General features: G+C 36.5%; 1 protein-coding gene across 21 annotated transcripts in view; it reads left to right on the plus strand.

Moving 5' to 3' along the window:
• Positions 1 to 15,108, plus strand: part of Bre1 (E3 ubiquitin-protein ligase Bre1) — a 74,427-nt gene that overhangs the window by 23,633 nt on the left and 35,686 nt on the right. For 12 of the 21 annotated variants that reach the window (XR_013025182.1, XM_076489425.1, XM_076489437.1 and 9 more), the window contains 2 exons: positions 4,037 to 4,158; positions 5,658 to 5,983. Coding sequence is in view for 20 of the 21 variants with exons in the window: in XM_076489425.1 (XP_076345540.1) it covers positions 4,037 to 4,158; positions 5,658 to 5,983 (448 nt within the window). In the remaining variant the exon portion in view is untranslated. The remainder of the gene's footprint in view (positions 1 to 4,036; positions 4,159 to 5,657; positions 5,984 to 15,108) is intronic. The other 9 variants (XM_076489428.1, XM_076489434.1, XM_076489430.1 and 6 more) reach the window with 1 other exon arrangement.

The raw sequence follows: 15,108 nt of genomic DNA on the forward strand, positions 1-15,108 counted from the left end.
CATTCAAAATTTAATTAAACTACTTAATTATCATTGAATACACATTTTCATGAAAATACACAAAACACATTAAAAGTTATAGTATTGAAACTAAAGGTCAGTTTTGGGTCACAAACTTGTCCAAATTGACCGAGCTCATAGCTAAAGACTTGAACTTGGTGAATTTATCTATTGTTATGTAATATGTAAGAGTTCTATGAATTTAATTTTGTTTGAAGTATGCCTTTTATTAGTAGTAGTATGTGCTTTAGTTTTATTTTAGATTTCTTACTGCAAAAAATAAAACTTTTCAGTATTGGCAAACTTTATATTTTTGCATTACAGGCCTAGCATGGCCAGGTGGTTAGAGTGCTTGACTTGTAAGTTTAGGGTTGCAAGTTTGAATCCTCGTCACAACAAACATGCTCGACCTTTCAGATGTGAGGGCATTATAATGTGTGGTCATTGGTAAGAAAGGTAGTCCAAGAGTTGGCAGTCGGTGCTGATTTCTAGCTACCTTTCCTCTAGTCTTACACTACTAAAATAGAGATGGCTAGCATAGATAGCCCTGGTATAGCTTTATGTAAATTTCAAAACAATTATTGCATTACAAGATTTTCAATGTTATTGCTTTCTGTATTATTATGCTGTAAACTTGTTCCAGTAATAGATCATAAATGTTTTAAGCATGGTTGGTATGCACTCTTGTGTATATTGTTTTAAATTGTTGGTTTCTCTTCCTATATCTTAAGAAGATTGTAAATTTTTCAGTTAGTACTAGGCATTGTTACACTAGAACAGGGGTGGGCAACTTATTTTTCATAGTGGCCACAACTCTGGCTAATGAAAACAACATTGGCCACACTATTGAAAAAAAAAAGAAGAAAGATGTTGGTTTAATAAAAATAATTGCATTTCAACTAATCTTCAATGTGAAAATTGGGGATTTTTATCAACAAGTTTTGTGAAATTTGGCTTTAATATCTATGCTCAATGGTCATCTTAGCTCTACCTTCAAATTTATGTCAGTTAGCCGAGATCTGTATCTAGGCTTGAGAAAATCTAGTGTAGAAAATGTTGTCTCACACACCCATGTGGATCCAAACATGGAAAATTATTTTGAAATTGCTCTCTTTAAATTTGGAAGACTTTCATTTATCAGAATAGTGAGCCACATCTCTGTGATAGAACATTTTTGTTTACCTTTTATGTGTTCTACACTTTGCAGGATAAGCATCTTGTTTTCAAATTCACACTTATCCAAAGACAGAAAAGATATAATTTCCTTACTGAAATTTCCTAAGTCAAATTGAAATAGATCATGCAAAAATTCAAATATCAATTTCAAATTTTTAAATTCGGAGAAACGTGATTCAAATTTTTGAGATAGATTTTTGATCCAGTTTATATAGAGATCATCTTTAGCATCAGAGAAATCATAGTCCTTATTAGTTTTTAGAAAACTATTCAACTTTGCAAAATGTGTCAAATCATTCTTTTGTAATTGATCCACAAGGAGGTTTAACTTTAATTGAAATTCATGAATAGACTGTGATTGCTTGCTTATTATTTTACCTCTTCCCTGAAGCTTTATATTCAAATTATTCAAGTAAGCGAGCCATCATGTCACACAGAAAGTGCAAATCACACTGCCATGAGAAAGTTTCAATTTCAGGGAAATTTTCAATCTTATCTTTTTCAACAAGATAATCTTTTATTTGATGAAATAAGGAAGTAAATTATTCCAAAACTTTTCCTTTACTTAACCATCTTACATTTGCAAAATCAGTAAGATTATCAAAAGTACAGTCAGTGTTTTTCTTCAAAAATTCGACAAACTTTGATGGATGAAAACTTCCACTCCTAATATAATTCACAATTTTTACAAAAATGTCCATCAAATTTTTCAATTCATCACTTTTAGACATCTGAGCACATACATTTTCCTGATGCAAAATGCAATGGAAAGCATGGACTTCACATTATTTTCAATTAAATGCTGCTTCAAAAGAGAAACAAATCCTAATTTTGCCCCAGTCATGGTGGGAGCACCATCTGTTGTGACAGGAACTAGTTTTTTAAAATCCAGATTGAATATTTTTGACATTTCAAGAGATTTTTCAAAGATGTTTATCCACATGTTTGATCAAGAATTTCTTCCCTCACTTGAAGATCTGAAGTTACATATCGAACCCAAAATATCAACTGTGCAGTGTCACTAACATCTGTTGACTCATCTAGTGCTAAGAAAAATAGTCTTTTAGTTGTTCAAGCAACTGATTTTCAATGTCTTTTGCTAACTCTGTCATTCTGTTAATAATTGTTCTGTGACTTAATTGCATCTTTTATTTTTGAATCATAATTCTCTAACAAAGTTTTAATGATCACAGTCAATATTTCTGTTACTAGTTAAGCACCTGAAAATGATTTTTTTTTTTCTGAACTAGAATCCAAGGTACTTTATAGCTATCTAACGTAACTAGTTCTATCGATGGTAAAAATCTTTTTAGGCCTTCCTTTTGTTCATGAAATTGTGCTTTCAGACAACTAATTTCATTCATGTGGTTTTTGCTATCAACTGGAAATTTCACATCAAATTCATTGTGAAAATTGTTAAAGTGTTGCTTAAGGTTGTATACATTATTATTCCTAAAAATGTTGTTACACAAAAGACCTACTGCTTATTATTTGCTTCAATCACTGCAAATTTCAACTCCCAACTTTAATTAAATTCTCGTTTCATGTTTTTTCAGTCATGCAACATTCTCTTTTCAGCAGTAATGCCAGAATTAACAAATTGTCTTTATTTTCTGAGTGTTTACCGTCATCTGGATTCTTTTGTTTTCGAATTTTCCACGTATCCATTTTATGTGATTAAAAACAAAATATATTTAAACACTTGAAAGTTGCACAATAAAAATACGTTTGCAAGTACATGCAAAATAATGCACAATCGATAACAAACGTATTAAGCAGACTGATATTACGAAATGGGCAGAGTCTGTGGCAGTGATGAAGCGCACGACGTTAGAGATGACATGAGGCAGTACAGTTGCTGATTACCAAATTTCTGATAAAAAATAAATGATGGAATAAGTTGATTCTTACATTTGAGCTGGCCACAACTGTACTATCCACCCCCACCCCCACTATCTCCACTAGGAGATACTCAACCCAGTCCTGTTGGTTCGTAGAGCTGTTGCAATAGAAAATTGTTAATTCTTTGGCAATTTTGAATAGTAATCTCATAGCCAGTGAATATTGTTTGGTGTTATTGCAGTAGGAAACTATGAATGTCTTAAACATTTGTTTTAGTAGCATTTTCAGCACTTCTAGAATAAACTCCTGTTGAAGTGGACGATATCAGTGTATTCATGATTGTTAAACTGTACTCATTTAGAAGATCTTCAGGGTCTTCTTGACTTTTTAGTTTTCTACTACTGATGCAAGAGCTGTACTCCTATTGCATTAGATCATTGGTATCTTCATGATTATTAAGTTCTACTCCTGTTGCATTAGCAGATCATCAGTGTCTTTACGTTTGTTTGCTGCACTGCTGTTGCATTAGATCATCAGTGACTTCATGTTTGTTGGGCTGTACTTTCGTTGCATTATATCCTCAATGTCTTCATATTTGTTGTTCTTTAGTTCTCTTGAAAAAGAATATTTAATTTTTGCAGCATTGCTATTCTATAGTCTTTTTCTCAATGCTCACAGAAATGTCAGCTTGTAAGTCTTGTTGGAGTAGAAGATTTTCAGTTTTTGCATCTTTGCTACAAAGTTTTTCATATTATTGATAAATTTATGCTGAGTGCCTACTTTTTGATGTTGAAAGACTTCTGTAAATGTACTAGTAGATTGTTATTCTATCTGAAAGTATCCCTTGTGAAGTACTTATAAGGTATTCAATTCAGATATCAAAATATTTTCCTTGTCTTCCACCAGATAGGTTTGTTCATATCTAAAAACTCTAGTGTGCTTTTAGTAACCCAAAGTAGGAGAACAATTTTGTTTTTCTTTGAAAAGCTCATTCATTTTATGTTTTTTTTAAAAAAAGGACCAATCAATAGAGAAATGCGTCACCTGATAACTAGTCTTCAGAACCACAATCAACAGTTCAAAGGAGAGATCCAGAGATACAAACGGAAGCTTAAGGAAGCTAATAATGAAGTTATCAAGGTACCATTATGGAAGTTATTTCATGCTGTAAACTGAATTAACTTAAAAAAAAACAACAACCTTAAACCTACCCTTATTATTCATAAACATATTAAGCTTTTTCTTTAATCATTCTGTGAGTAAAATAAAACTTGCTTCTGCAGATTACTCCTACCCAGCCAAAATTTACACCTAGTCCCCTAGTCCTTCTATTCTCAATGTTAAATATAAAAAGAGACATGAACATTGTCAAACATCTTAAACACAGATTCCCACTTACTCTTCTTCTTTCAAGAGAAAACAATTTTAGAGATTTCAGCCTCTCCTGGTATGACAACCCCTCCATCCCAGACACTATTCTTGCAATCCTAAGGTAAGAAGGCCAAGACTGTACACAATATTCTAAATGTTGTCTAACCAGTAACCTGTAAAATGTAATTATAATATCTTTATACTTGTAATCAATATTTCTGTAGATACAACCTAAATTCTTATTTGCCCTACCACCAGCAACAGCACACTATTTGGATGGCTTAAGAAACTGATCAACCATTACACCAATACCCTTTTGTTTCATGACATTGTTAAGGTTATTCCCATCCAAATTATAGTTGTAATCAAAATTATGATAACCCACATGCATTGTCTTGCATTTTTTATAATTAATCCCCATCTGTCACATATTTGCTCAACTCGCTAAATGACCTAAGACCTTTTTTAAAGCAAGAGTGTCCTCTTCATAGCTAGCAACACCGAAGATCTTAATATTATCTGCAAGTTTAAGTTATTATCTGATCTTTCGTTTGTATCATTGTTGTAAATCAAAAAGAGCAAATGTCCTAAGATGAGCTCTGAGGTACCCCATTTGTAACATTAATCCACTTTGACCAAACTCCTGTCTGTCCACTCTTTTATCCAATTTGCTAATTTATCTCAGACACCTATAAACACAATTTCATTACAGGCCTTTTATGTGGCACTTTGAATGCCATCCACATTTTGAATCCAATCTTTGCATATAGATAGTTAATAACAAATTTATAATGTCATTAAAACTTTCATATGAGAAAAACATGAAAGTATGAAGCTACTTGCATCCTCAATACAATGTTTACTGGGCCATAATTACTCACTTATTAGAACAATAATGAAATGAAGTATTTGTATATTTAGTAACATATATGCAGGACACACTCTTTCACACAAGATTTATTTTATTTAAAAAAAAAAGTTATGGATTTTTGGCAAATCATAAAGAAATATTTTCTTCAGAAAAATAAGTGACCAGTATGGTATTATTAAGCTAAATATATTATGTATCTATTAATCTTTGTTTATTGTAGCTTAGTAGCTTTCCAAATTACTTACTTCTGTGTTGAAATATGTAATTGATGAGAAGAAAAGAAAGTATAATAATTGGGTATCATAATAAAATAGTTTCTTTTAGTATCAACTAAAACTTTTAATTTTGTTTTTTTATAATATTATATTTATGATTCTTAAAGTGTGCTTTTCCTTAGTGCACATTGTTTTCACAGCTAAAACAAGCTCTAGATGCAGCAGGGACTTCTGTCAACCCTTGCCTTCTTGCAAATGCTGGCTCCAACAGCTCCAGCTCTTCATCCAGTGACAGTGGCTCCAGTAAGGATGATTTTTCAGTCCCTCCTCAACAAGTTCCTAGTGGCACATGTGGCTCCAGTTCATTAGTAAAAGATGATTGCCACTCAAAGAGGGACAGAGATGATGACAAAGAAGTTTCATCACTCAGAGAGGAAGAACCACCTTTGGAGAGAGAAAAGGGGAAAAGTGATTTAGATATAATTAGGGATTTAAAAATTCAGTTAAAGTAAGCTATAAGTTAGTATGTTGTCCAGTTCCTTATTTATAATCTGTCAATTTTAACCTTTTTTTTTTTTTTTGGGGGGGGGGTAAAATAATTGTTCAGCAAATTTTATATTGTATTTATACATAGAAGGTTTTATTGTTTAAATTCATTCTCATTAACCCTTTTGCCCTGAGCAGGTTAAAGTGCATGTCATGATATTTTGGAGAGTTATTTTTAAAATTTTATTAAACAACTTTGTTACTACTTATGTTAATGAAATATGCCTTAAAAATTGGTTTACAATAGAAACATTAATATTGTATATATATTTTCATTTCTTAAGTTAAAATGAATTAAGGAGAAAAAAGCTAAGTGTTGATTTTTATATTTCACATAACATGTGCTCTTGTCTTATTACTCACCTTACATTTTATTACATCTACCATACAATGTATAAAGTGGTTAGTGAATTAGAAACTTGAGTTTGAGATATGGAAAAGCTAAATATGAAATAAGAGCCTCCCATTTCCATGATTTCCTGAGATGTCAGTATTTTAAACAAATCTGCTAGAGTGGATCTCCTCCCTACTCCATTCTTTTGAAACCTCTTGTTGAGTTTCACCTACTATTTAATAATACATGTAAACAATAGAAAGAGCAGTTTCCCCTCATCTTACAGTTGACAGTTATTCATAAATAGCTTGAAGGAGGAGGAGCATGTGCAATGCATGCAACATTTCACAACACAGTAGGTATTTGAAATTTTTTTCAGTGAATTTTTTTTATCTCCTTTTCTGTTTTTTAAGAAAAATAACTACAATTTATACATTTGTGAGTAAATAGTAAGAAATACATACACATGTAATGTATGGCTGCTGTCTTGAAATATCACTGTATTTTACAAAATATTTGTACTTTATGTTAGAGATTTGTATTTGGTAGGTCAGTACAGAGTTATGCTTACTGAATATATGTTGTTCTAATTGTCTAAACTGAGATAAGGTATAAGCCAATTATGCAATGTTAGAAACTTTATGACTTAACTCTTTCATGACAGGCTTGGCATAATATACACAAGTTCCTATCCACATTTGCACGTTAAATATTTATACTATAACGTTTGATGTAGTATGTATAGCTTCATAACATTTGGTAGCCTTTTAGTAACCGTTACAAGTTTTTTGTACACCCTATGAAGATTTTTTATTATTTTTTCATTATCTTAACTAAGAAGTTTCTATTTTTACATCATAGCTGCTTTTGTAAAAATAAGTAGTGAAAACAAATGAAAAATAAAACTCATAATTACTCTTATACCCTGCTTATAACTGCCCTGTTTAGCATTGTTTCGTTACAGCATGCATGCCATTAACACATCATTGCCAACAATCATTTAGTCATTCAGTGCGCATCGTACAGAATATATGTGCTCAGCTGCTGTGTACGTACATGGTTTGGCAAGTATTTTCTAGTGCTTTTTACTCATCATGTCTGGAAAAAAAAGCTTGCAAGTGATGTTAGTGCATTTAAGATGAAGAGGATATGAAACTGCAAGTATTAAGGTGGTTGGAAGTTAGTGAGCATCAAGGTGATGTGGATGCTTTAAACTTGGCAATGTCCATGATAAGAACAATTATTAAAAGTGCAGACAAGATAAGAGCTTCTGCAACTACAACCTCAAAATTGTCAGCAACAAAGGTAACTCTTTCAAGAAGCCATTTGCTTTAAGATGTGGACTCCTCGGTGTGGATTCCTGTACGTGGTGAGGGGACCTCCCAGGGAAGGTTCTGTTCTATCTGGTTACCTTCTCTGGGATCTAAACATCCACCCACGTGTTTGCCGTGCATGGCGACCCGTGAAGGGGAGGAGAGGATCCTGGTGGTTGAGGGGTCCAACCCTAACACACCACTTTGGCCTCGAATTCCTGTAGACGGGCGGCCTTTGGGTGGCCCCCCTTGGGTCAGTCGGCTGGTCCACTTGGGCTAGAGTCAACCAAGTACCAGTGTTGGAAGTTCTCAACGGGTGTTGTGGACATTGTGCCTGATGCTGGTGTTTGGGTATAGTGCTCACGAAACCCTGGCGTTGCTGCATTGTCCTTGCGTGACTTTGTAGTGCGTCCCCTTGTAGGGCTCCATGGTGGGTGGGGTCAGTGGGTACCGAAATTTTTTCTTTTTCCTGTGGATCCTCTAAAAAATTTAAATAAAATTGTAAAAAAACAGTCAATGGGTAAGCGACCACGTCTTGAATACTCAGAACAGCAATCTTCAACATCAGTAACACACGTACCTCATTTTCTTATATTACATTCTCTTTCCGGAAAAACCTTTAGGGCAAATGTCCCCTTTTTTTATTCAAAAGGGACTAGAGGGACTTGCTGGCTCTCCAAAATCAGTAAAGAAACTTCGATCTGGTGACATATTGGTTGAAACATTCACATCCCAATAAAGTAAACTCCTCTTGAATTCAAAGGCAATTGGGGATATACCTATTGAGGTTGACCCCATGCTACCTTGAATTCTTCACGAGGAGTTATTGTTGAAAGGGACTTGAAGAATGTTCCCGAGTCAGAGATTCTCGCTGGTCTCTCCACTCAAGGAGATTCTGCAGTGAGGCGCATCTCCACTCGCAAAGATGGAATTACACTGCCAACAAATACCCTCGTTTCAACATTTACTTCACCACGTGCACTTGCCACCATCAAGGCAGGTTATCTCATTTGCAGGGTTTGGCCATACATATCAAACCCTCTTCGATGTTTCCAATGTCAGAGATTCGGCCACTCAAAGACATCCTGTCGTGGTTTCCTGACATGTGCTCGTTGTGGAGGCAAGGACCACGATGCCTATGAATGTGACATAAACCCACATTGCGTAAACTGCAATGGAGGTTGATAGACCTCCTCCGACTAAAGACAGTAAAGAAAAAAAGACGTGGTCATAAACCGAAGGGTTCTCCAGCCACTTCACCTACCCGTTCTTAAAAATGGCCACCTTGATACAATGGAACTGTCAAGGTTTACGTTCTAATCTGGATGATATCAAAACGCTGATTGCTTCCTACCATCCTGTTTGTCTTTCTTTACAAGAAACATTTCTCAAAACTGCTGACACTGTCTCCATTCGGCAGTTTTCTCTGTACAGAAATGACAGGTTGTGTGATGGTCGAGTACATGGAGGGGTGGCACTGTTGGTTCATCAACACGTGCCCACCCTGTCTTTGTCACTCAACACACCCTTGGAGACTGTAGCCATCCGTGTTTCCTTGGGTCATACCATCACTGTTTGTTCTCTGTACCTGTCCCCTGGAAAGACATATGATCAATCAGATCTTGATGCTCTCGTTGAACAATTGCCATCTCCATTTCTAATCGTAGGGGAATTTAATGGACATCATCCCCTCTGGGGAAGTGCTATTATTGATGGGAGGGGCCGATCTGTAGAGCGGATGCTCTCTGATCACAATCTTTCTCTTTTCAATACTGGTTCTTCCACTTACTTTCATGCACCTAGTCAGTCCTTTACTGCTATTGATCTCTCAGTTTGCTCCCCTTCATTATTCTCCCATTTTTCATGGAGGGTTGACAGTAATCCACTATGCAGTGATCATTTTCCGATCCTTTTGAGAGAGACTGGCAGTGGTCGATGCCACCCTACCCGCATGCCCTGGTGGAAGCTGGATCAGGTAGACTGGTCCACTTTCACTGCTCTCGCAGAACTTGATCCTGCCATCGTAAATCAGCCATCAATAGACGACTGTGTAGCAGTGGTAACTGACTGTATTACACATGCAGCTGCTCAGTGTATTCCTAAAACCTCGACACGTTTTCCACGATATCTTCGTCCGTGGTGGAATCCTGCTTGCCACTTAGCACGGAAGGCTCAAAAGCGGGCTTGGGATACTTTTCGTAGATATCCCACACTTTCAAACCGGGTTGCTTTCCAACGGGCCGGTGTACATGCTAGGTGGGTAAGATGTCACAGCCAGAAGGAATCTTGGATTAAGTTCACAACCAGTATATCTTCTACCACCAGTTCCAAGATCATATGGGATAGGATTCGAAAGGTTAATGGACACTACAATTCTATCCCCCTCTCGATCTTACTCTCTGATGTTCAGGAGGTGACTGATGTTCGGAACATCGCTAACACTTTAGGTGAAAGCTTTTGCCGGGTATCTAGCACTTCTGCTTGTTCCTCCACCTTCCTGGCCATCAAGACTCAGGCAGAGCGATCACCTCTTTCCTTTCAAACTGACTGTTTCTTTGACTATAATTGTCCCTTTACCCTGGTGGAACTAAAAATGGCCCTTCATCGGTCTGCCAGTACGTCTGTTGGACCTGATGATATTCATTATGACATGCTGCACCATCTATCTCCTGCTTCTCTTGATGTCCTTCCAATTGTCTTTAACCGGATCTGGCAGGAGAATGTTTTTCCTGATGCCTGGCGCCAGGCTATTATTTTACCTTTCTCTAAGCCAGGGAAAGATCCCAAGATTCCTTCAAACTACCGTCCAATTGCTTTGACGAGCTGTCTCTGTAAGACATTAGAAAGGATGGTTAATGCTCGTCTTGTTTGGTTCCTTGAATCAAACAACCTCCTCTCGCCCACCCAGTGTGGGTTCCGTCAACAGCACTCCACCACAGACCACCTAATTCGTCTTGAAACATCTATCAGAGAAGCCTTTCGCAACTGCCAACATCTTGTATCAATATTCTTTGACATAGAGAAGGCTTACGACACAACATGGCGGTATGGCATTTTGTGAGACCTCCATACATATGGGTTACGTGGCCATCTACCCATGTTTATTAAAAAAATTTTTAATGGACAGGAGATTCCAAGTTCGTGTGGGTTCGACACTTTCCCGTTCTTTTGTACAGGAACTTTGAGTCCCTCAAGGCTGTGTATTGAGTGTTACACTCTTCAGTATAAAGATAAATGCCATCACTGAACAACTCCCTCTCACTGTTGCGAATGGGCTGTATGTCGACGACTTTCACATCTCATGTCAGTCATCAAACATGAGATATATTGAGCGGCAACTACAAACCGCCCTCAATTGTGTACGGAAGTGGACTCTGGCAAATGGCTTTAATTTCTCTCTCTCCAAAACTGTATGCCTGCACTTTTGCCGTTGACGGGGTATTCACCCTGATCCTGAACTTCATATCGGTGAAGTTTTGCTGCCAGTGGTCCCGGAGACCAAGTTCTTGGGGCTTATCTTTGATCGTAAACTGACCTTTATACCACACTTAAAGCAGCTTGGTCAAATGCACAAGAGCACTGAACATCCTCCGTGTTCTCTCTTCTTCCAGTTGGGGCAGATCGCTGTTCAATGTTAAAGGTATATCGTGCTCTTATTAGATCGAAACTCGATTGTGGATCAATGGTCTATGGCTCTGCCAGACTCTCGCCTTAAAGATGCTGGACCCGTTCATCACCAAGGACTTCGACTCTGCACTGGGGCTTTCCGCACCTCTCCAGTTCAAAGTATATACATTCAATCTCATGAACCTTCTCTACACCTTCGCCGTTTGCAACTATCTTTACAATATACTTCGAAACTTCATTCCTTACCAAAGCATCCCACCTGGAAATGTGTTTTCCTTCCTCGGCGGGCAGTACTTTTTCAGAACAGACGATCTGTCATTGCTCCGTTTGGCCTTCGCATCCGGAGCAATTGGATGAATTGGGTCTGTCCTTGGATAACATTGCAGATTCCACAGGTCGCCCATCCCACCATGGCTTATTACAGCCCCCAAATGTGACCTTTCTTTCAGTCAACTAAAAAAGACAGATACTCCAGAATGGAAGTACCGTCTTTTATTCAATGAATATCTTTCAATCAAACATTCAGTTCCCATTTATACAGATGGTTCCAAATCAGGTAATTCAGTGGGCTCTGCTATGGTTTGCTATGGGTCAGTAGTTGCACGCATAATCCCTTCTACAGCTTCTGTGTTCACTGCTGAACTGTATGCCATATCTCTTGCCCTGGATCATATTGCAGCTGAGCAGTACTCCAACTGCACTATTTATACTGATTCGCTTAGTTCTATACTTTCCTTGGAATCGCTACACGTTAGCTCACATCCTATTCTTGCTGATATTCGAAACCGACTGGCCCATTTTTCATTAGCAGCTTCTTCAAGCCAGGTTTTCTGGATACCAGGCCATGTTGGTATTTGAGGGAATGAGCTTGCAGACATGGCAGCTAAATATGTCTGCTTCAGCACCATCACTCCTATGCCTATTCCGTACATGGACTATGGTGTTGTCTTCAAGGCTTGGCTCCATGCCAGCTGGCAGTCCACTTGGAATGAGCAACGTGACAATAAACTTTTTCAAATCAAACCCAAAATTGGACTTTGGCCATCTAGCTTCCGTAAAGTTCGGAAGGAGGAAGTTGTTCTCACTAGGCTACGCATTGGTCACAGTTTTTTAACTCATCATTTTATTTTATCTGGAACTGATGCACCAATGTGTAGTTTGTGTAACACTCAAATCACTATCAGCCACGTTTTACTTTCTTGCCATCGTTACAATTCTCAACGACGGAAATATTTTAAACATATTTTTTCCTAGGGTCAATCTATAACATTGGACAGAGTTATTGGTGATGGTGACTCTGTTTACCTTGATAATGTTTTTAATTTTTTAATGGCCATTAACCTTTTTAATCTCATTTAAGTGTTGCATATTTATTCATTACACCTTTTTAATTGTGGTTCCTTTTTTACAGTTTTAATCTCTCTCCTTCAATTTGACATTGGACAATGGCCAGAACATTAAATGACTCGACACCAGGACTGCAAAGGCCAACTTCAGGTGACTAACGCTCCTGTTTGAACTATCTGTTTGAACTACTCGTTAGTCATCCTGGCAAGTTGTTATTATACTTTTGCTGCATATCATTTCACACTTTTACTACTTAACTTTTTAGTACTGGCCATATTGACTCATAACCCGGAACCAGGACTGGAAAGACCAACTTCAGGTGACTGACGGTGGTTTTTATACTTATCTGTTGGTCTTCCTGGCGGGTTACGATCATTACCATTCTGCTACTTGTAGTTCTTTACAACTTTGTTGACTGGATGTCAACATTGGTTTTTACGCCATTTTCTGTTTTAATTGACGTTTTGCTTATATCTTCAATTACTTTTACAAATTTTACTCCATTTACTTGACTTTTATCTTTTTACTGGACATTTGGGTACTCATTATTACGATTTTGCGGAGTGTCTTTTTAAACTTTTATTCTTTTACATTTTGATAATAGCTGCTATGACACATGACATCGAACCAGGACTGGAAAGGCCAACTTCAGGTAATTGACGGTGGTTCTTGAACTTACCTGTTAGTCTTCCTGGCGGGTTATGATCATTAACATTTTGCTAGAGTAAATATTTTACAACTTTGAAGACTGGATGTCACCATTGGTTTTTACACCATTTTTTGTTTTAATTGCTGTTTTGTTTTTACCTTCATTTACTTTTACAAATTTTACTCTATTTACTTGACTTTATCTTTTTACTGGACATTTGGCTACTCATTATTACGATTTTGTGGAGTGTCTTTTAAAACTTTTATTCTTTTACATTTTGATAATAGCTGCTATGACACATAACCCAGAACCAGGACTGGAAAGGCCAACTTCAGGTGATTGACGGTGGTTCTCGAACTTACCTGTTAATCTTCCTGGTGGGTTATGATCATTACCTTTTTGCTAGAGTAAATACCTTACAACTTCTTATACTCTGCCTTCTATCTTAACATTGTAGACTAGGTGTCAACATTGGTTTTATACTTTTTTGTTTTACCTTCATTTCCATTTATGTCTATTACTACATTTATTTATTTATTTTTAATTTTTTTTACATTTTTACCGAATGTCTGGCTCAGTAGCCTCGCTACTTTGTGCCATAAAACACTAAATCAATCAATCAATCAACTAAGATGTGGAAAGAAGGCTTTGTATTTGGGTTGATGATCAAACACACTGGAAGATACTCTTAAGCCAACTGATAATATTGGAAAAGGCAAGAAGCATCTTCACACATATTTAGGAAGAAAAAGGAGGTCAGGAATATTTACAGCTGGCAGAGGTTAGTTTGATAGATTCAAAAAATGCACTAACCTCCATAGTGTACTATCACTAGTGCTGAAACTGGTGTGGATACAAAGGCAGCCAAGGAATTTCCTGCAATTCTGAAAGCCATCATTGAGTGAGGCAAGTATCTTCTCAAACTTATCTTGAATGTGGATGAAATGGGCCTTTTTTGGAAAAGGATGCCTTCTTGTATTTTTATCTTCTGCAAAGAGAAACGTGCATTTAGCTTTAAAGCTGAAAAGGACCTGTTAACTCTCTTTCTAGGGGCAATGCTAAAGGTAACTTTTAAGTTAAAGCAAATGCTTGTATATCATTCTCAAACACCACAAGCAATAAAAAGAATTTTAAAATCAACTCTACCAGTGATTTAGAAATCAAAGAAGAAAGTTTGGGTGACAATTGATATTTTTCAAAGTTGTTTTTTGTTTACCATTTTTGCCCATCTGTGAAGTGCTATTGTGAGGAGTGCAACATTGAACCTAAAGCATTGTTATTGCTCGATAATGTTCCAGGTCACCCTGATAATCTAGACACACTTCGAACTTGCATTCCTACAGAAGTGGTTTACCTACTACCTAACACCACTTCATTAATACAACCAATGGATCAGGGAGTAATGTCGAAATTTGAGGCCTACTACCTCTGCCACACGTTCAAGATTTGTTCATGAAAATATCTAGTCTGTTTCATTACTAGTCCAAGAGTGAAGTGATTTTCATGTTATGATTAAAAACTGCTCTTCATCCAAAAATTTCAAATATTATTTGTGTAATCTCTAAAACCTTCAAAATACATTTCAGACATTTTGTTTGACTTTATATTTTTTCTGATATTTTACTAATCCTAACTATATGCATCTGTAAGTTTGACCAACTTAGTTACTACCATAAAAAACTAGGAAATAAGTATAATGACTATAGATCATAACATGAAAAGACAAATGATTATTATAAATAGCTTAACTCGCATAGCGTTATATATTTTTTTTATTTTATTGGTCTTCCAATTGTTCTTGACTTATGTTACAGAAC

This window comes from Tachypleus tridentatus, chromosome 2 (assembly GCF_004210375.1).
Source record: "Tachypleus tridentatus isolate NWPU-2018 chromosome 2, ASM421037v1, whole genome shotgun sequence".
In the NCBI taxonomy this organism is placed as follows: Eukaryota; Metazoa; Arthropoda; class Merostomata; order Xiphosura; family Limulidae; genus Tachypleus; species Tachypleus tridentatus.